Raw genomic sequence first — 21,277 nt, 5'->3', positions numbered from 1 at the left:
TCTGAGCGCAGGCTTTCTCCAGAGGACGACTGCTCTTCTCTTCTCTCTCGGCTCGGTTCAGACTCTCCTCGTCCTCGGATGAAGTATGGAGGGATGTTCTGCAGCGTCGAGGGAGCTTTCGAAAACAAAACCCTGAACTTTGAATCGTTCAGTCCGCAGACGCAGCGGCGCCGAGTCCGAAGCCGGACCGATGATGGTGACGGAGGAGAAGGTGGACAAGGTCAGACGGTGGTGTTTCCCTCCAGACACAGCCAAGAAAACTACAGCAAGAGACAGGTTCAAATGACCTCTTCTGATTTAATGATTTTTTGTCTGTGAATTTCTATAATTTTGAATCTTGTCAAAAAATGTATTTAATTGTAAAGGTTAAGGTTTAAAGCAACAAAGCTGATACATTGTATGAATTTATAATTTATTTATATCATATATATATATATATATAGCAATATATTGTTCTGAAGTGTCCATTGGCAAGATACTGAACCACAAATTGCCCCTTACTGCGACAGTGTGAAGGTTAAGTGAACTTTTGAGTGGTCAGCAAATACATATATATATATATATATATATGTACATTTATCAACATATTTAGATACATTTGAAGTTGATGAACAGGGTCTCCTGGTGGCGAACTGAGCACATTTACATGAAATATGGTTACATTTAGGGTAGGATTAGTTAAAGTTAAGGTAAAGTTTTAATTAGGTAATGGTAAGGCTAATTCGATTTAAGGTTAGTTAAGAATAAGGTTAGATAGGTTTGGGTAAAGTTGGGGTTAGGGTTTCTTGTATTCGGCAGAAATCAGACTCAAATCATTTTCTCTGTAAACGGATATGGAGGCTGTGATTCTGTCTCCTGATTGGTTCATTGAGGAGCCAAGTGACTCAGACAGAATGAGGTCGAGACGTCTCGGAGCTGAACTCGTTTATTATGCTTCATTGATCACGCTGTGAAATCCAGGTCAGATGATCAGCTTCGTGTTCTCACTGACTCCAGTTTCTGTCGTCGTCTTTCAGAGCAGAACCAACTCCGACCACAACAAATTATCAAAGTAACTAAGAGAAGGATAAACAATTTGAAGATAAAATAATTTATTCTATTCTATTTATATTTTTCGTTGTTACTTTTAACATGTCAGGAACATGTCACATTTAAGGAACATGTTAGGAACATGCAGGGGTGTAGCACAAGATTCTGGACCCCATATACAAGCAGTCTCTGTGGGCCCCCTTCCTCTCTTGATTCATGATGTCCCTCAAGCATAAATAACTGTGGTGTTTGTTAATGTAGTCAATAATAAACAGTACATACAAATTAAGAATAAGAAAATATAAAATGTCACTTAATTTCAATCCACCTTTCGCAGACTTTTGCCTACTGTTACTTTACTTAAATGAGGTTCATTTCGAGTATCTTGCTAAAAAGAACAATATTTAACATGTATTCAGGTATTTCCTCAAGTATAAAACACACCTTAAAAATGCCATCTGCATGTTTATGGCCATCTTCAAAATAAACCCTCTGTAGAAACTTAGCTGTAGCTCCGCTTTGTAAAAAAGTAAATAACATGTCCTCCTGGTTCGAGTCCACATTGTTCAGTTGTTATTTTACTATGAGCTCCCAGTTAAGAAGAATTAAAGCCTGGGCTACATGAACATCAGACAACTGGGAACAATGATGATGTAATGATGGACTCATCTTTCTGTGGAAAGAAATCTGCCCTGTTTGCTTTCTTTCTCTTTCTTTTCTTTTTTCTTTTCTGATTCAAAGACCTTTTCTTTCCTGACATATTGAACATCACTCCTCCAGTAGTCAGTCACTCACTGACTTCCATTGTGTTTACACTAGACCATTTGTTTGTAGGGGTGAGACCATAGGGTGAGACAGGGGACCCCAGGAAGCCTCCACTACTTCTGGATACTAATAAATAGATTTAAACAACCAGTTGCAGCCATTTTAATTAAGTACTTAATAAGGATTTTATCTTTGAAAACATTCAGGCTTTTCAAGGGCTCCCCTCCTGTTTGGGGCCCTGGGAAGTCAGTTCCACCCCCCACGCCAACGCCACATGACTTGACATGTTCCTAACATGTCACATGTCCGAACTTCAGGTCATGGGAAAAAATCTGTCTGTGGTAGAAGCACGTTTTACGAACCTGAATACGTTAAATGCAGCATTCGTTGACTTTATTTTGAAGCTCCTCACCGGAAGTCGAGGGTGTGTATACTGGCTGCAGCGTGACGTCAGAGAAGACGGAAACAATAGCAGGCTGTGTCCGCGCGAGCATCAATCAGCTGATCACAGATCGGTCAGGATGTTCCAGAACAAGAAGAGCAGCGCGAGGGCCGCGGTAAGTCACCGGAGTCACCGGAGTCACCGGAGTCATCGGAGTCACCGGAGTCATCGGGCCGGTGAGGGAGGATGCTGCAGCTGCAGCTGTCATTCATCCAGCCCCGGTCCACTCTGCAGCATCCGGTCGGATCCCGGTTCAGTTCGGCTCGGCTCGGCTCAGTTCGGTTCTCAAGCTTAAGACTGGGACATTTCAGCTTTGTCTGTTTGACTGAGGATACAACATCTCTGTGAACCACGCCCCCTTTTGACCGGTTTCCATACACGTGACCGTCAACACAACTGAGACGTCATCATCAGATTAAAACTGAATTTACACGTTTCTGACGGTTCTGATATTAAAACTGAACCTTGTCTGTGATACAAAAAAACTTAGTTTCAGATAAAAATCTCTTGATTTTCCTTGAAAACAATTTAATTGATGTTGAAAATATCTTTTTTCATATTTCATTTCATCTTTAAGCCGAAACTATGAAATAATTGATAATTCTCTCATAATTCACAGGTTCAGATTATGATTGAAACATTGCCCTTTTTAATAATAAATTTCATCTGTTCTCAGATGTTTTATCTTTGTAATATTCAGAAGTGCTGACTGTTTTTTTTACCCAGAATGCTTTTTGTTTTTCAGGTCGACCGTCTGATCATCAAAGGAGGAAAGGTTGTCAATGACGACCAGTCCTTCTACGCGGACGTCTACGTGGAGGAGGGAACCATCAAGTAATATGTTTTCATATCAATAACTATTAGATCGATGGATGTGTGGCTGTGACCCCACTCTGACATCACTTCCTGTGTCCTGATCAGACAGATCGGGGAGAACCTGATTGTCCCGTCTGACGTGAGGACGGTGGACGCTTACGGTCAGCTGGTGATCCCCGGGGGCGTCGACGCCAACACCAGTCTCCTCGCTCCGCAGAAGGGCCTGAGCCCGACGGGGGATTTCTACCAGGGAACTAAAGCCGCAGTGTCCGGGGGAACCACCACCATCAGTCAGTCATCAATATTCAATTCAATTTGTTTGTATAGCGTCAAATCACAGTAAACATTATCTCAAGGCCCCTTTGGTATTAATTAATACTGATTAATACTGATTGATCATGTTACAGTCAGATGTTTGTCTTCACAGTCGACCATGTGCTGGTGGAGCCGGGAACTAGTTTACTGTCAGCGTTTGATCAGTGGAAGGAGACGGCAGAGCAGAGGGCGTGTTGTGACTTCTCTCTTCACCTGGACATCACCCGCTGGCACGACGGACTTTATGAGGAGCTGGAGACGCTCGTCAAAGATAAAGGTCAAAGGGTCAAAGGGTTAATGGGTTAATGGGTTAATGGGTTAAGACATTTACTGTCCAGCTCTGAGTCACAACCAGAAAAACATGTGGACTAGATCACATGACCAGGAAGATGAAGATATATAACTCATTTAAATAACAACACAAACTACACACTTAACACACTGAGTCTAGGTTCTATACAAATATTATAAAGTTTGACATTGACGGTTTTAAACTTTCTCTCAGGCCAAACCCAATTTTAACTAACTAACTAACTAACTATCAAACTAACTGACGCACTGACTAGCTGAAGAAACAGTGGGAGGTGAAAACATAACCTCCTTGGCAGAGGTAACTTAAATGAACTAGTGCTGTTGTTTATTTACTGTTGTGAGTTTACTGTTGTGTATTTGTGTTGCAGGTGTGAACTCCTTCCTCTTCTTCATGACGTACAAAGATAAATATCAAAGCTCCGACTCTCAGGTGGATTAATAGTTATTACTTTATCAATTATATTATTAATGAAAGTATATGATAAAATATTGTACTAATAATTTAGTAAAATTATTGTTTGTTGTTGTTTAATTCCAGTAATGGAATCTTCCCCTGTTGTCTTGGTTTCAGCTCTACGAGGCGTTCGGGGTCCTCAGAACTCTTGGAGCCATCGCCCAGGTCCACGCAGAAAATGGTGACATCATCGATGAGGTAATCACATTCTGACTAATCAGAGAAGAACTCTCTCAGTGTCGCAATGAGAACGAGTCGGTTCAATTCTATTTATTTTAATATATTTGTTACATTGTGTTAAAGTGCTTTGATTTTTCGTGTTTCAGGAACAGAAGAAACTTCTCACTTTCGGCATCACTGGTCCAGAAGGACACGTTTTATCTCAACCTGAGGAGGTTCTCTCTCTCTCTCTCTCTCTCTCTCTCTCTCTCTCTCTCTCCCTCTCTTATATATATATATATATATGTGCATATATATAATAGGGCTGTCAAAATTAAAGCATCAATGCAGGATGATTAATTTGTGTAATTAACCCATTTCCTTTACGCATTAACGCATGCGCAGATTGTTGTTGTGTGTATGATTTTAAAAAAGAAAAGAAAAATCCTATATTTACCAAAAAAAATCGAAATAACGTCATTCTATTTTTTTCAATCTTCTGTCATTTGGACTTGTCATCATAGAATTATTTTTTTAAATGTATATATCCGCCCTCTGTCATTTATCTTTCCGTTCCCCCAACAAGACATAGAAAATGGGGATTAATCTGATTAAAATGTTTAATCGTTTGACAGCCCTAATGTATATATATATATATATATATGTATATATTTCATATAATATATATGCATACACACACATGCAGGTCCACCAGGAGGCTTAAGAGAGGGTGTGTTGGTTTCAGGTGGAGACGGAGGCGGTCTATCGAGCCATCACCATCGCCAAACAAGCCAACTGTCCACTATACGTTACCAAGGTGATGAGCAAATCAGCAGCAGATGTCATCGCAAAATCCAGAAAGAAAGGTGACATCATCCTCGTCTTGTTTTCATCCTGTGTTTTAATCCAGATTAGCTCCAGATTTCATTTGGATTGAAACAGTTTTAATTTTCTGTAATCTTTTAAAAATCCGTCTGTGACCTCTAAAGCTTCCAGCATCTCAAGATGAATATGATCCACACCTGGTCAAGGTTAGAGGGAGTTAACCCTGACCTTTAACCCTTAACCTGCAGAACCTTCCAGCATGAAAGAGAAAAGTTGTCTGGGTGAAACGCTTCACCTCTTATCAACTTCACCCGTTCACCATTAGTTTCTCTGGTTGCTGTTATGACCTCTGACTTTTGGCAACACTACTCAGCTCCTTTGTATCACTACTGAAGCCTCTAGAAAGTTAAAGAGCACAATGTGTATGCTGGAGTTTGATTCCAGACCTGGTGCCATGAGTAAAAGATGAGCTCACCTATGTCGAGTCGGTTCTTCTTCCCCACCAGGGATGTTATGTTCTTCATTCCAGGACCAGTTAATGATGCCAGAGCTCAGCATTTCTTGGTCTGGGTCTTTGTCTGCTCGCAGTCTGAATCACATCGCTTGCTGTCACTTGGGGCCCAAAGGAGAAGACCTGTGGCTCCATATAACTTCTTGGACCAAGGCCACCAGATAGTTGTTGCAGAGGCACAGATGGGTTCTCATTTTTCGTCTTTGAATAGCTCTTGGTTGGGGGGGTCCCACCTGGAAGTGAGACTCCAGCAGGGACACACAACAACATGTTCCATGGGTGAACGCAAAGTCTTGTCTCATGTTTCTGCCCTCAGGTATCGTGGTTTATGGGGAACCAATTACAGCCAGCTTGGCCACTGATGGCTCTCACTATTGGTCCAAAGACTGGGCCACAGCTGCTGCCTTTGTCATGAGCCCGCCCATCAACCCTGACCCCACAACTCCACAGTACTTGACCTCTCTGCTGGCCTGGTGAGTAAAACTCCATCTATTTATTGGGCTAGGGTATGATGGTTAGCATCATTCAACCTGATCTGCCTCCACTGGGGGTAGGACTGGTTCCACAGGAGAGGAGCCTGGCAGCTGAAGGTTCTACCTCCTGTTCTACTCTTACAGACTCTAGAACCACCAGAGAACCTGTGTTTTGGGAGAGCAGTGATCTATCAGGACAGGACAGTGTTATGAGCTCTTTGATATATGAAGGGTTTGAATGTTGAGGACTTTATATGTGAGGAGCTGGTTGTTGATATTCAGAGTTTCACAGTGAGCCAGTGCAGAGAAGCTCAGAGCAGTGATATGATCTCTTCTAGTTCCTGTCAGCATCTTGGACCAACTGGAGGCTTCTCACAGACTCACTGGGACGTCCTGATAATAAAGACTTACACTGGTCCAGTCTAGAGGGAACAAGTGGACGAGTTTCTCAGCTTCCTTCTGAGACATGATGTTCCCAATGTTCATAATACTGTGCAGGTGGAAAAAACCTGTCCTAGAGACTTGTTTTACATGTGGGTCACAACACCTGGTCCTAACTGAAGGTTCCTCACAGTGGAGCTGGAGGAACACGATTAGACGATTAATCATGTTACACGATTAGATAAAAGTGTTTAGAACAACTAAACCTGCTGTACATAGTCTGGTAACAAAGTTAAACTGATCTGATTTCAAATTTAACACTTAACTAAAAGTAAAACCACATTAAACATCAGTTGAAGCTAGAGGACAAGTTGATGTTTTGGATGAAGAGACAAAAGTCAGATCTATGAAAGAAAAGCATCCATAAGTGAGGAAGCTTATGAGTTCCTCCTGGGAGTTAAAGGTGGTTCAGCAAATAAATTGATGAAGGTCAATCTGAGCTTCTTCTGATTTCTTCCATCAATTATCAGTAATGAAGGTTCTGTTTACAACTTTCTTTCATTCTATTAGAATTTAGCGTGTCGAGTGTCTCAATCAACACACTTAACTTGTGTTACAATGAAGTAGCTGTCGTTTTGAAACCTCAGCAGTCCAGATGCAGCAGGTGAACCTCACACAAGTTTTATGTGTTGTCAGCGGTGACCTCCAGGTGACCTCCAGTGCTCATGCCAGTTTCTCTACGGCTCAGAAAGCCATCGGAAAAGACAACTTCACTTTGATTCCAGAGGGAACCAATGGGATTGAGGAGAGGATGTCAGTGGTCTGGGACAGAGCTGTGGTAAGACAAGTTGACCTTTGACCTTTGCTCCTTCGCTGACCCATATACAGACAGGTTAAATCTTTCCTCTGCTCATGATCATAAAGTTTTCCTATTTGAACTTTTTTGAATGAAATTTCACTCATAACCAACAAATCATCAAACATGAAACATTTGACGTGAGTTGTGTCTCTGCAGTCGACAGGGAAGATGGATGAAAATGAGTTTGTTGCAGTTACCAGCACCAACGCAGCTAAACTCTTCAACATGTACCCAAAAAAAGGTATTGCATTTGTCAGTTACAATTTTGAGACGCTAATGATGTTTGTTTTGACTGTTTCACTTTAAACCTTTTTATTCAGGATGAGATGTTGACTTAACTCGTACTGGTGCACCTGTGTGTTCAGGACGCATCGCTGTAGGTTCTGATGCTGACATTGTCGTCTGGAACCCGAAGGAGACACAAACTGTTTCTGCAAAGACTCACAACCTGGTAACAAAATCAGTATGATCACAATAACGATCAGTCACGATAAAGTGATCCTCCCCTCACATGTTGCCTGTGTGTGCAGACAGTGGAGGTGAACATCCTGGAAGGTTTGGAGTTTCGCGGCGTGGCGTCTGTGGTGATCAGTGGAGGTCGAGTTGTTCTTGAGGATGGAAAACTTAACGTGACCGAAGGTTCTGGACGCTTCGTCCCCAGGAAGGCTTTCCCTGACTTTGTTTACAAGAGGATCAGAGCCCGCAGCAAGGCAAGCAACTAAGTATATACTGTAGTTCAGTGATTCTCAAGGGGCTGCGTGCACCAGCTGGTTGGTCGTGAATTGAAAAGATTGAGAACTACTGACCAAGTTAACCAACCTAAGCAGCTGGTCAGGTGGTTAACCAGATAACTAGTGAATGGCCTTGTCAGTCAACTGATTCATCAGGTAGTTCTTTCAGTTTTTCTCTCTTTGTCTCAGATGGCAGAGGCTCGCGGTGTTCCCCGTGGAAGCTATGATGGTCCAGTCCATGATGTCATCAGCATGACTAAATCTGTCCCGCACACTCCGTCCAGCAGAGGGCCCATCGGTCCAAAACCCCAGGCTGGCCCCCGAAAACTCCACCAGTCAGGATTCACGTTATCTGGTAGGAGGAACACGTCTGCAGTGTGTCCATCAGTAATCTGATCAAACTAAAGTGATTGACCCTGAGGTGCATTCGGGAAATTTAATTTACAGTTTTTACATTAACCGTCGAGTATGATAGTTGATGAATTTTGAACAACATCAATTCTTCTCTTCCAGGTGCTCAGATTGACGACCACATACCTCGTCGCTCTGCTCAGAGGATTGTGGCGCCTCCTGGTGGACGATCCAACATCACATCTTTATCTTGAAACAACAACAACACTTACTGCAAGATAAAACTAGACCTACTGCAACCTTACAAATCTTACAACTGGGCCTCAGTGACATTGGTTCTCTGAAGTGCGTGGATATTTCTTTAAGACACACCTGCTTGCCCGGCCACGCACTTCAGTTTACCTATAAAATACCTATGTTGATGTGGAACCAGTTGATAGTACAATTACTACAAGACCCTATGATTAGTGCTTCACCCTACTAATAGACCCTGCAACTAGTACTACACCATAACAAAAAATACTACAATCTTCAACCAGTACTACACCCTACAACTAATACCATACATTACAGCTAGTACTAAATCTGACAATGATCTATACAACCTACAACTAGTACTACACCTTGCAAGTAGTACAACACCCTACAACAAATACTACAATTGACTGTTTGAACTACAGTCTACAGCTAGTACTATATCATACAACTAGTACTACACCCTACAACGAGTAAAACAACCTAGAACTAGTACTTCACATTACATCTGTACGATATCATACATTTAGTTCTACATCCTACAGCTAGTATTATATCATACAACTAGAACTACGCCCTAATCCTTCAGACATGTACTTTTTTGATACATGTCTTTAAATGAGAACTCTAACAAGCTTCCTCTCATCTTGGGTTAGAGTTAGACAGTAACTGTTATATTAGTATTAATATTAGTATAAGTAATGTTATTATTAGAAGTCAAAACCATGAATATTCCTGAACATTCTTTTTTAGTTTATTTAACTTCATCTTCAGAAAAATCATCAGAACAGTTTGACATTGTGGATTTATAATTTCATTTTTGTTTATTATTATTAAAGTGTGATACTCTGTAGCCTGCAGTGGCTGTTTCAGAATGTTTCAGTCTCATTTCTGTTGTTTTAGTTTAATTATTTCACTGTGAGACTTTTAGAATCCTTTGTGGTGGCCTCCTCAGTCCTGTCACTGTCTCTACTGGGTGGACTGACTCCAGGTTCTTTGTCCCAACAGGGTGAACCCAGTACATATTTATTTTTATTGAACTGATTAGTTTTAATTACGTTAGACATCATGTGACTGTAAATGGTGCTAATTAATCCATTGATACTTGCTACTGTCAATAGAAATCCCTTCTAGGCCACACCCCTTTATTATTAAAACGTGACATCATATAATGACTCCACCCCCAGAAGAATCCAAAACAAACTAATATCCTCACCCCCCCACAATCCACACAGTTTAACTGTGGTTGAAGTTACTAAAGTAACTATTGACTGCAGACCATTGCTATTGTTCGATGTTGACCTCTTAACCCTGACCTACTTCTTTGACCTCTGAAGGGATTTTTTTTTACAGTGTGTTTGATTAGTTGAATACTTCATTTTATAACATGATCATTTTGTAATTTTCTACAGTGTTTATATCCTGCAGCTTTAGCATCAGTGATCAACCTTTCTGTAAATCCTGTTCTTCTTTCCAGGAGATGTTCAGAAGATGTTTGAACACGAGAACAGCTGGATTAGAGGAAACAGGAACATCTGGATTAGAGATGAAATGGGAACAGCTGGATTAGAATTGAAACATGGGAACAGCTGGATTACAGATGTGGCTCCAACACGGCGGATGACTTCCTGCAGGCTGATGTTTTTCTGTCCTCGAAGATACACTGAAGCCAACATGGAGAACACACACACTCTTTAAACTGATCATGTGCATATGTGTTGTTGTGTATGTAAAGAGGGGTTACTATGGTGACTGCTCTGTATCTATTGTGTAGTGATTGTGAAACGACTTCCATTTGTGATGAGAGTTGCATGAATAAAGGAGAGAAAAACCCTCAGAGTGACACGTCTGTTTTTATCAAGTATCTGTGTTGATTCATTAAGGAATAATCCACGTTCATTGTTAGTTCTGCATCTTCTCTGATTGAAATGTTTGCGCTTTTCAGGTTTATTTTTAGAATTTCTATTACATCATAGAAACGAGTTATTTCATGAATTCAATTTAAACTAAATATTGAGCAGATTGAAAAATACAATTTGACTCAGAGAACAAGCAACTGAATTATTGTAGCATGCACAAAACTTCAGCTCAAGAGTTTGATTCCCGGCTATAGAATCTCACATATTTTTTTACTCTAAAATAATAACATTTTTATGAAGACGATAGAAAAGTTTAACGTAAATTATTTACTAATACTGTAAACAGGAACTGGATTTGTAAATATTTATTTAAACTTTTATTTTATCATGCATACTCCAGAACAGAAGGTGGCAGTAATGCACCAACCAATGGTTGCACAATGCTATAAACAAGAATAAACAATCACATGGTCACTGATTTAAGGAGAATAGCAGCTGCTGTTTAAACTTTCATTCATTCATTTTTCTGCGATTGGCTGAAACAGAACCTGACGACATGTGAGTCTCTTCTTTGTTCAAGTTAGTTTGTTGTTGTCTTTTTCTCTTTGCTTGTTGTTTGTTGGTTGATTTATCGTTTTGTTACTGTTCTTTGTCTGTTGTTTATTAAATTGCAAGAGGGTCAGAGGTCATGAGGTCAGAGGTCAGGGTGTGGCACCTCAGAATGTTTTTTAGTTTAAAGCTTTCCTGTCTGATTATCAGATATTTATATGCTCACCATGTATTGATTATCACTGTGTATTGATTAGACCTCAGGTGGTGATGGGGGAGTCTCGGGTCATCGTGGAGGAGCTTCTTGCTCTTTGTCTCCAGAGGATCAACATGGAGGAAAACATGGGTCTGGTTCATGACAACGTTAAAACTGTTCACACACATTTAACCAATTTAATCCGGTATAAACCAGCTCAACCAGTTTAACAAGTTCAGCTGGGTTTATTTCTGTGGTTCAGAAGAACTTGTTGTTTAAAACATATTTGAATGAAACCAATACAATTTTAAATCATGTTTTAAACAAACAAGAGATGAGTCGATTCCTAAAGTGAATAAATAAAAACAGATTTTACAGGTTCAGTGTGTAGAATGTAGTGACACCTAGTGGCTAAGTGTCATGTTGCAGCTAAATACCACTCACAAGGAAAACATTTCTTGTCATCTTCTTTGACTTTTTTTCTTTAATCTGTTCACTGTTTGATTTTAATAATAATAATAGTGAGAGTAATAGAAGTTGGTGTCTCTTGTCTCAGCGGGATGAAGCGGTGAGGATCTGATGTGATGAAGAAGAGGCAGATGAATTGACAGTGATGATGGAGATGTTCTTTTTTCCCAGAGATGGTTGAAGTGGTGAGGAACTTTGAAGCAGTGAAGAAGCGATGGATGTTGGCTGAGGTGGAGCTGAAGAAATACAAAGAGCTGCTGGTGAAGTCGGATGTGGCCAAAGCTGCTCTGGAGGTGAAACTAAAACACGCTCGTAATCAACTGGATGTGGAGATGAAGAAACGTTACAAGATGGAGGCTGACTACCAGTACCTGGTGAGCTCATCTTCAAGATTAAAGATGAATGTTGAACGTTGTGTCAGAGGAGGAGGACAAACTTATTTAACATTTCGTCAGGACAACAGTCAGACTTAGAGAATTGTCAAGATGTTATCCTGATCTGATTTAATCTTATTTCAAGGTTTCTTTATTAGAACCCAAAGGTAAATTTGTGATGCAGACAGGGTACAGCAATCCAAAATTCAAAAAGGAAACAAAAGTCAATAGTCTTAAATCAATGATCATATCCGTTGTTATTTGATCTAATCTAGTGAAATCAAATCTGATTTATTCTGATCTAATATGATCTCATTTAAACTAATTTGTTTAATGGGGTTTGTTCTAATCTCTGGTTCACAGCAGCGGCAGATGCAGCTCATGTGCGACATCCTGGTCCACGACAGTAAATCCAGTTCGTGTCTGAACGATGAGCAGAAATCTCTGTTAGCAGCGTTCGAGCACAGAGGAGGAAACGTGACTCAGCAGCGGAGCAGCAAACGGAAAGTTCACTCAAATATTAAAGATGAGACAAAGGGAAGAGGGAAACAATTCCTTAGTAGTTTTGATCGATGTTCCTAATAATGAGTGGATTTGTCTCTTCAGGTTGTCAGTGATTGACGAGTCGTCCTTCTTGTCTCACTCTGACATCAGCTACGACCGGACTGATGATGACGTGGTACGAACATGTATTTCAACACATGACAGGAAATGATGTGATCAAGTTTGAAAGTTAAGATTGAATTTTTTTTATTCAAATTGGGCGTTTGTATTTAAAATAGCTGTTGCTATTAAAAGATTAAAAAAAAACTTTAAGATGAGTTCATGTAAGAAAAAATTGTGTGAACTTCCTCGTTTATCGATGCAGATAAATTCTGTTTGTATATAAATTCTGTACAGTTAAAAATCTGTTTCCTGATTTTAATATTTTAATAAAGTTTGTTTTAATATTTTTTAGGATTTGGACTCGACTGTGATTAAACCTCTAAGATCTCGAGTCAGAGAAAAAAGGGTGAGTCAGTCCCTAGACGTCCCCTGATGTCCCCTGGAGACGTCCCCTGATGCCAGACCATCTGACACTTGATGTTCTCTTGGTTCTCTGCAGCGCTCCTCGATGGGACCTGGTGTCGGCGTCACTGTTGTTAAGCGAGGAAGAGGCAATAACGTGTCCTCAGAGCTCCTGGAGAGAAATACTTTAGAGAAGGTGAACGGATCAATACAATTACTTGATGGTTAATTTGATAATCCATCATTTACCAATAAATTTAAGATCTAACAGATGTATTTATAGATATTTAGCACAGAAGATACTTCATAGAAAACAGAAGGAGATAAAAACACTGAGAACTGAATGTTGAATCAGAACATGTGGAGAAGTTGTTCCGTTCAGTTGTTTGTATTTTAAATGTTGACATTAAAAGTGTGAAGGTGAGTATTTGTGTGACTCAGCAGGTCGAGACGATCGTGAAGGCGTCGCTGACGACTCCGGACACTCGAGGTCAGATTCACATGGTCGTAGGAATCACTCAGGAATCTCCTGAACGTCCAGCACAGAGCGACAGTCAGGAATGTTCAGTGGTTGGAGGTGAATTGAATCTTTTTATCATAATATTATTTATGTTTTATTATGAATGTTCATATCAGTCAATTCACCTTCCCAATGCATTATTTAGTCTCAGCCAGGATTTATAGTCATTTTTTCATCAGTGCGTTGAAGAACAAATAACTAAAATCAAGCATATATGTAGATTAACTTTTTTATTCATAAAAGGAAATACTTGAAAAATAAAAACATAATTGATAGGATTTCTATTATTTTTCTGATAGTTGATGAAGGTTCTTTTTTTTATGAAGAAAGTTGGAAGTGACAATAATAACTATAATATATAACGATGAATAAAAACTGATGTGTTGATTATTTGTCAGATCAAACATCGGTGTGGTTTCCATCTGAAGAGACGGAGCCTGAATCTGAAGATCGTTCGTTAGTCACTTCACTTCACATCTACAGAGCTGAAAAAACCCAGAAACATGTTTTTCTTTCTAAAACGGTAAAATCCCTAAGATGCACGATGAACATCGACCTCACTGAGCCACCATCCCTGACCTGCTGCTGTGATTCACCCTCCTAACCCTGCAGGTGATCCGACCGGAGACCTGCTCGCCGTGTGGTAAGAGGATCCGCTTTGGGAAGATGGCTGTGAAGTGTAGAAACTGTCGCCTGGTCGCTCATCCAGAGTGCAAACAGAAATTCATTAATGGCTGCTCGGCCACTGCCGCTGGAGCTTCAGCTCCGATGGTTTGTCAGTTTTATATTTCTACCACGTTAGGATTAACCCAAACGGATTTGAGCCACATTCAGACAAGATGAACCGGAGAGAGGGACAGAATTTTTGCTGTGATGAGTTTCACAGATTATCTGATTTAAAGTTTGACATTATACCTCAAGATTTAAACCTGCAGAATCAATCTCCAGATCAAACCTCTAGAATTAACCTCCCTGTTAACACTCCACAATAAGGCTCCAGATTAAACCTTCAGATTAGACCTCCAGGTTAAACCTATAGATAAAACATCCGTATTAATGTGTCGGTGTAAACCCCCAGATTAATGTCTAGACTAGAATCTGGAGGATCAATATCTGGATTAAACCTCCAGATTAACGTTCCAAATAATTCCAGGCCTACAACTGAATCAAAAAACTAAAGAAACTTTTTTCAGGATTCATTGGAAAGTTTTGCTCCGATGACTCATCCCAGAATCCCTCGGTTAATCCAAGAGTGTGTGACAGAGATTGAAAGGCGGGGCCTGCAGGAGGTGAGTTAATGTTATTCAAATTGTAGATTAAATCAGATTAAAGCCCCTACATTGAACTTTTCATTTTCATTAATTTTGCCTGCTCTGTGGACAAAAGCGGGTTGGGGTTGTTTCCACCAGTGTGTATTGACGTTGGTCTCGGGGGTAAGTAGGATCTGTGGGGCAGGTTTACATGATGCTTGGAAACTGGTGAGTTAAACCTCACCCTTAATTAAAAAGTGGACATATTCACTTAGTGGTTTTCGCTTTGAAACCATGAAATGTTTTACTTGTGGTTTATAACCTAATATGCAATGACTGGTTCTTCTATTTGTGTCTCTCTATCTATTTTTAACTGAATTGTCGAGTTTTCACAAAGCAGGCTTTTATTTGTGGTTTTAATTACCCTCGCCAGAGAAAACACAAGGGACAGCTTTTAAACTTGGTTATAGCTCAGGCAAAGATGGTGGGGTATGTGAGCCGGAAAAGAAAAGTGGAAGAAGAACTTAACATTGGTGCGGTTCACTTGTTGGTGAAATTCAGACTTTTAATAGATTACAGTTTTTATAGAGCTTGTGACCTGGAGAGTTTCAAGCTGATGTGGGGACAGAGGATCTCTGCTCTGTCACAGACCACAGCTGGGCTATGGACACGTGATTCCTTTATAGTCTTGTTTCTCCAGTTTTTCACTGACCATGAAATGTATGAATGTCATTTATCACGTTTTTGTAGATTGTAAATATGATGGTTTAAAACTCGACATCTCTCTCACTCCCTGTCTGCAGCGGGGTCTGTACCGTGTCCCTGGCGGCGGCCGTGTGGTGAAGGATCTCAGAGATCGCTTCATTCAGGGGAAAACGTCGCTCATGCTCAGTCACATTCATGACGTCCATGTTGTTTGTGGACTTCTCAAAGACTTTCTGAGGAAACTAAACGAACCTCTGGTGACGTTCAAACTGCACCGCATCTTCATGGAGGCTTCAGGTATGAACACGGAATATTTCCACATGCTCTGACAATGATAAAATCAATGAGATCAACACACACAAATATCAATATTAAATATATTTCCGGCACAGTGTTTGAAATCTAATTTGCAGCATTGTGAGATCCAGACTAAAATGTATTCATGCAATAATATATTCATATGCATTAATATAATTAACAAATATCTTTAACCTTAGTCGTAGCTTAATATTTTTTTTAAATACAAAACATTCTCTGTAATTTAAATTAGTTTTTATTTAAGTTAAGTTTTAAGTATTTATCTACCCCGTTTAATGTGATTGTTTGTGACTTTCGTTAGTGAATTGTTGTAAAGCACTTGGTTGTTTGTATTAAAAGTGCTACACAAAAGAAGTTATTAATGTTATTTCCAGCTGATGTGAGATAAGCTCTTCTTCATCACTGTGTTTCAGAGCTGTCTGATGAAGACAACAGCTCAGCCATCTTTTATCAGACCATAGCAGAACTACCCAAACCCAACAGAGACACTCTGGCTTACCTTATGCTTCACTTACACAAGTAAGAACTTCCAGCGAACAGTTTTCGGTTTCTTCTTGTTGGTACGTGACATATCGACAGTGCTTTCAGTTTCATTTACCACAATGTAGCACATGTGTCGAGTTGATTCAAGAAAAACAGTCAAATTCATGAAATAATAATTTCTCCTTTTAAAATGAATACATTTTATACTCTTCAATATTTAGTTGTCATTGTATGTGGAGCAGAAGAGCCGTAAAAACTAATCCAAGTTTTAATTTAGAATATAAAGGTTTATTGATCAAAACCTAAACTGCTGCAGATTTTTATAAATGGTGGGAAAAAAATATTTGTCTTTGTTTTACAAAACAAATATGTTCAAACTACCTTGTTGAACATCTTTACCTTCACGATGCATGCTGGGAAATGGGAGCTAGCATAATTAGATAATTAGTGTATAAATTATTCATATATATACAGAATAAAAGCAGACTGAGAACAGAACCGTGAGGAACTCAATCAACAGTTTGAACTGAACAGATCTTTACAAAACTTTTTCTTTAGCAGGAAAGGATTTACAGTGATAAAGTATTGATTATTTCACAAAAGTAGTAAGTTAAATTTCTTTTTAATTTGGCTTGTGTTTTTTTAATTTTCAGAGTGATAAAGAGCCCTCAGTGTCAGATGGATCAGAATAATCTGGCGAGAGTCTTTGGACCAACTATAGTTGGTCATGGGATATCTGAACCTTCGCCCACGACGATCATGAGAGACACAAACACTCAACCGAAGGTCAGTTTTCACTTTCACCTCAAATTCAAATTGCACTCACAAACAAAATTAGATAAGATGAAAATCACATGTAAACAATCATCATTCAAATTTTTTTGCCTGACCTGAAAGACAGAATTAACCTGTATGTACATGACTGTGTGAATTCATCGTGCACATCATTTCTCACAGGTTATTTGTCGACTCTTGTCTCTTCCTGAAGATTACTGGAGGCGTGTCCTGGCTGTTCGTTCAGATCAAATGTCGTCCTTATCCTCCACCAATAAGACTCACGGTCAGGAACATGGACACGGTGAGTTAAAACATGTTAGAGGGTCACTGACGGAGAGGTAATAAAATCATCGGTTCATACAGTTCAGTTTGTGTCGTGTGTTCAAATCACAGTTTAATCTGTTTTACTGAAAGACATATACAGTGTCTGACATCACTTCCTGTTTCTAAGTTATGCTGAGTTCTAGACAACTCGAATGTTGGATTTTCTGACTTGAAACCTCCAAGTTCCGACTTCCAATGCTTGGTAATGGCATGACGTCCAACATAAACAAACATGTCTGACCTTGAGAAGCTGATGTTTATTTGGCTCATGATGGGACAATTCCACTGTGACCAGTGCGTCCGTTCATACAGAAACAAAGAGAACCAGGGAGACAACGGCATTTTATTTTTTTTATACTTTTTTTTACTTGGAAACACATTCCAGTACATTAGAGTAAGACATCACGCGCTGTCACTCAATCTCACAAACGAGAAAACAAGAGGTCAACAAAGGGTGGACGGCCTCAGCTACAATATTAAATCTCTGAATGTTTTGTGACGTCAAACAACTGCTGTTCCCTGAAGTCGTGGGTAGATACATTTTCCTCAAGTTTACAAGTACATCTTTGTCCATTGCACTTTTTTGAGGAGGTTGGAAAATTCCAACATCCGATTTGTCTGGAAGCAGCATTACGGGGGCACACGCAGTGATGTATCGTGTGACATGACTTCCTGTTTGTCAGTGAACAAGAAGTCAGAAATAAATCAAAATGTAAAGTTATTTCCATCCTGATTCGAATGAACAAAATCCAATTTTCCTCCACTTCTCTGGGAGGTTTCCTCTATGAATTGAATACATCTTTTTTCAGGACTTGTCATTTTGTTTTTGCCTCGGAATTTTATTAGAGCTGTCAGCGAGAAGCACCTCGTACATTTTTTTTAGATCTTCAGTTATAAATCAGTTGTTTTTAAAAAAGGAAAAAAAATCAGAATGTAAGTGGAGTCCGATTGATGCACACCTGGTTCACCTTTCCGAACTCCTTACTGCTTGTCCTTGACATCTTTCCTTGACCTTGTAACGTATTCCATCGGGGTCAAGGAATAGTGGTTAGGAAGGGAGATGATTTTAACTTTCCAAAAAAAGGGCCACAGGAATGTGTCGTTTGACATAACGTCCTTTATTTTGAATATGTCCAGAGAATACAGTTGACCATGTCATGTTCAGCTTTTACACAAAGTCAGTGTGATCTTGAGCAAACATTGAACACACGTCTATCGCCATGTTTTCATTCATAACTTCATTCTTCAGGTCCATTGTTTCAACCGTTGACGTCTCCAGAGTTGAACAGTTACTATAAAAGTGAAAGCAGAGGATCTGTGAGAGGAAGGATCAGAAACGCATTAACTAACACGTAAGACCACGACACACCAGATACAGGACGCTAAGCCTAACTTTTCAGTAATCAGTTTATCAAACTTTAATTCCACTGCTTAATGTTTAAACAAAACATATACTGTATAACTGAATAACTTGTCCTGGTGATAATATCTAATCACCTGACAAAATTGTGAAAAAAATTACGAGAACTTGTATATCTATATTAAATGTTTTTTTATAGGCGATGTAAATTTGAATACAAATAAAATAGTTATCCAAATGACCCTGTCACATCACTGTAGTAGTGACTGAAGTTTACATTTTGTCTATTTTGTGTTTTTGTTTCTTATGTCAGTGGTCTGGTTCCAGCAGGAAGGAAGTTCTTCACTTCACCCAATTGATCCAATCACCTGTGAAATCGGACCCACTTCAGCCTTTAAACGCTTTATATTTCAAACTATATGTACTGGAACCCATGAACCTGAAACTTAATGCAATAACAATGTGTCACAGACACATTGTTACAATTGTCTGTGTCACAGACACATTGTTATTGTATTAAGATTCATGTTTATTTAATGATAGTGTGTATAAACAGAATTTAGTAGAATTGTCCATTGATAATGTTCATAATCATCTGTTTTTGGTCTAAATAGAAAATGTGTCAGAACCAAACAAATGGTTACTGTCGAGGAAAAGAAACTTGTCGAGTTTTTTATGCAGAGTCTGAGACTCGTCTGTTTGTCATCGTTCACTGGGGAATAAAAAGAACTGGTCTTGAATATTCTCACAAAGTTTTAACCCTGTTTGATAGCTAGAAAAACTGTTGTGTTGCTTTGCACAGTTAAGGATTTAGTCAGTCAAAATTCTGAATGAACTTTTGAGAATAAACTTGAGTGACTAATATTATTACCTGTTGTTGATCATGATCATGAATACGACTGGTGGCCTGAGACAGACCAGAAAACTATTATTTTTTGTTTCTTTACTACAGTAATTGTCATATAAGCTACAACATGAACATGAATTGTAATGTGTGCATATTTGTATGTTGTACCCCTGGTTTTGTTTTAGGTGTGACACAGGGTCCTCAAAGTGTCTGTGGACTTTGAATTGAAGAAAATGTAAACTATTAAAAATAAAATTAACTCCATGTTATTTAGGTTAAAAGTTTGAAATAAAGAACAAGTATTTGACCTTAAGAATTGAAGTTATTTGTCGATGTCGTGGACATTTCTACAAAGTCAAGGACAGAGTTACACAATTGTCTTCCTGTAAGTTGAATTCCTTCATCTGCAGATGGACTCACCATACACTTCACCTGATGTGGCATGTACAAAGAGCAAAGAGCACAGGCGAAATCAGACTCTTATTCTTATCAATTATTGACCAAGAATGAATGAATGGATCCACTTCAGCACACAGCCTTCATAGGTAAGTGTACCAATGTGACATGAAGAGTCCTGGTGGAACTGTACAACCTGAAGTTCACCTGGATTAATTCTGTCTTATGTAACAAATGTTTACTGCTGTTACCACTTTAAAAGTATGCATTACATATAAGTGTTGACATAACCTGTGATATTTATCATTAAATTGTACTCAGTACATTTTCAGATGACATGCCTGCTTTTTGCACATTTACCCTTTTTCTTATAATATATCAAACATGACGCTTTGGAGAAAGAATGTTTTCATTGTCATTAAATCTAGTCATAAGACACAAACAAAGTATTAAGTCATTTCTTAACTACCAATGGTTGATTTGAATCAAAGCTAAATGTAAAAGGTCTGTCATTCATTTTTAAATTCTCTCATTCATTTTTAAATTCCAACAACACGTTCAGTCAGTGTGAGACAGGATCAGGCATCGCACACAGTTAGGATTAGGGATGAAAGCACACTGGAGAAGGAGATATTCTTGAATAACTTTTTTTGTGAAGGTCGGAGAGACTTGGAACGTGCGTCTGTCTATACTAAATTGGGTCCTGCGGATCGATTGGTACCATCCCCGAGGTTTTACAACCTTGGGAAATGGTCGAACGAGCAAATCGTAAAATTGACTTATTCTGGGAATCTCAACACGCCAGCTGACATTCCCATGCTGAACCAGGGATGGCACTGCATTACCTGATCTGACGAAAGAATGGCAATGATGAGCTGAGTCAGCTCTACAGCTCACCCTGGCTCACACACACACTCACAAAGCAGAATTGTCGACATTATTTACACTGTTTTGTATTGTACAAAAATGGAAAACATGTCTTTTTCTTAAAATAAAGACGTTGACCCCATGGTATAGGGTTAAAAAAATTACTTAATGTTCAGCACTAACAGGCCAGTTCACTACATATTGATTAGTGAGTGATTTGGACACGGCCCATGTGATGCTCCTTGCAGTGTTGACTTCTGTTCCTGTTCCTGTCTCATTAAAATCCTGTGAGAAGTCT

General features: G+C 39.3%; 2 protein-coding genes across 2 annotated transcripts; both read left to right on the top strand.

Moving 5' to 3' along the window:
- The first annotated feature begins 2,237 nt into the window (after nt 1-2,237).
- dpysl4 (dihydropyrimidinase like 4) lies at nt 2,238-10,510 on the top strand. The gene is made up of 15 exons (XM_053414498.1): nt 2,238-2,351; nt 2,982-3,070; nt 3,158-3,342; nt 3,480-3,644; nt 4,048-4,109; nt 4,251-4,331; nt 4,460-4,528; nt 5,038-5,158; nt 5,945-6,101; nt 7,179-7,320; nt 7,498-7,582; nt 7,707-7,792; nt 7,872-8,051; nt 8,262-8,427; nt 8,586-10,510. The coding sequence occupies exons 1-15, from the start codon at nt 2,316-2,318 to the stop codon at nt 8,675-8,677; spliced, it is 1,716 nt and encodes a 571-aa protein (XP_053270473.1). The 5' UTR covers nt 2,238-2,315; the 3' UTR covers nt 8,678-10,510.
- A 487-nt stretch (nt 10,511-10,997) lies between these two features.
- si:ch1073-416j23.1 (rac GTPase-activating protein 1) lies at nt 10,998-19,301 on the top strand. Its single transcript, XM_053413996.1, has 17 exons — nt 10,998-11,095; nt 11,344-11,432; nt 11,922-12,124; nt 12,488-12,631; nt 12,714-12,803; nt 13,083-13,136; nt 13,230-13,328; nt 13,574-13,709; nt 14,051-14,175; nt 14,265-14,423; nt 14,846-14,941; nt 15,706-15,904; nt 16,339-16,444; nt 17,062-17,194; nt 17,366-17,486; nt 18,759-18,861; nt 19,183-19,301. The coding sequence occupies exons 2-17, from the start codon at nt 11,357-11,359 to the stop codon at nt 19,226-19,228; spliced, it is 1,890 nt and encodes a 629-aa protein (XP_053269971.1). The 5' UTR covers nt 10,998-11,095; nt 11,344-11,356; the 3' UTR covers nt 19,229-19,301.
- Nucleotides 19,302-21,277: the final 1,976 nt, after the last annotated feature.

This window comes from Pleuronectes platessa, chromosome 21, assembly GCF_947347685.1.
Source record: "Pleuronectes platessa chromosome 21, fPlePla1.1, whole genome shotgun sequence".
Classification (NCBI taxonomy): Eukaryota; Metazoa; Chordata; class Actinopteri; order Pleuronectiformes; family Pleuronectidae; genus Pleuronectes; species Pleuronectes platessa.
Note: the sequence above shows the minus strand (reverse complement) of the source record. Positions and strands in the feature narration are given on the sequence as shown.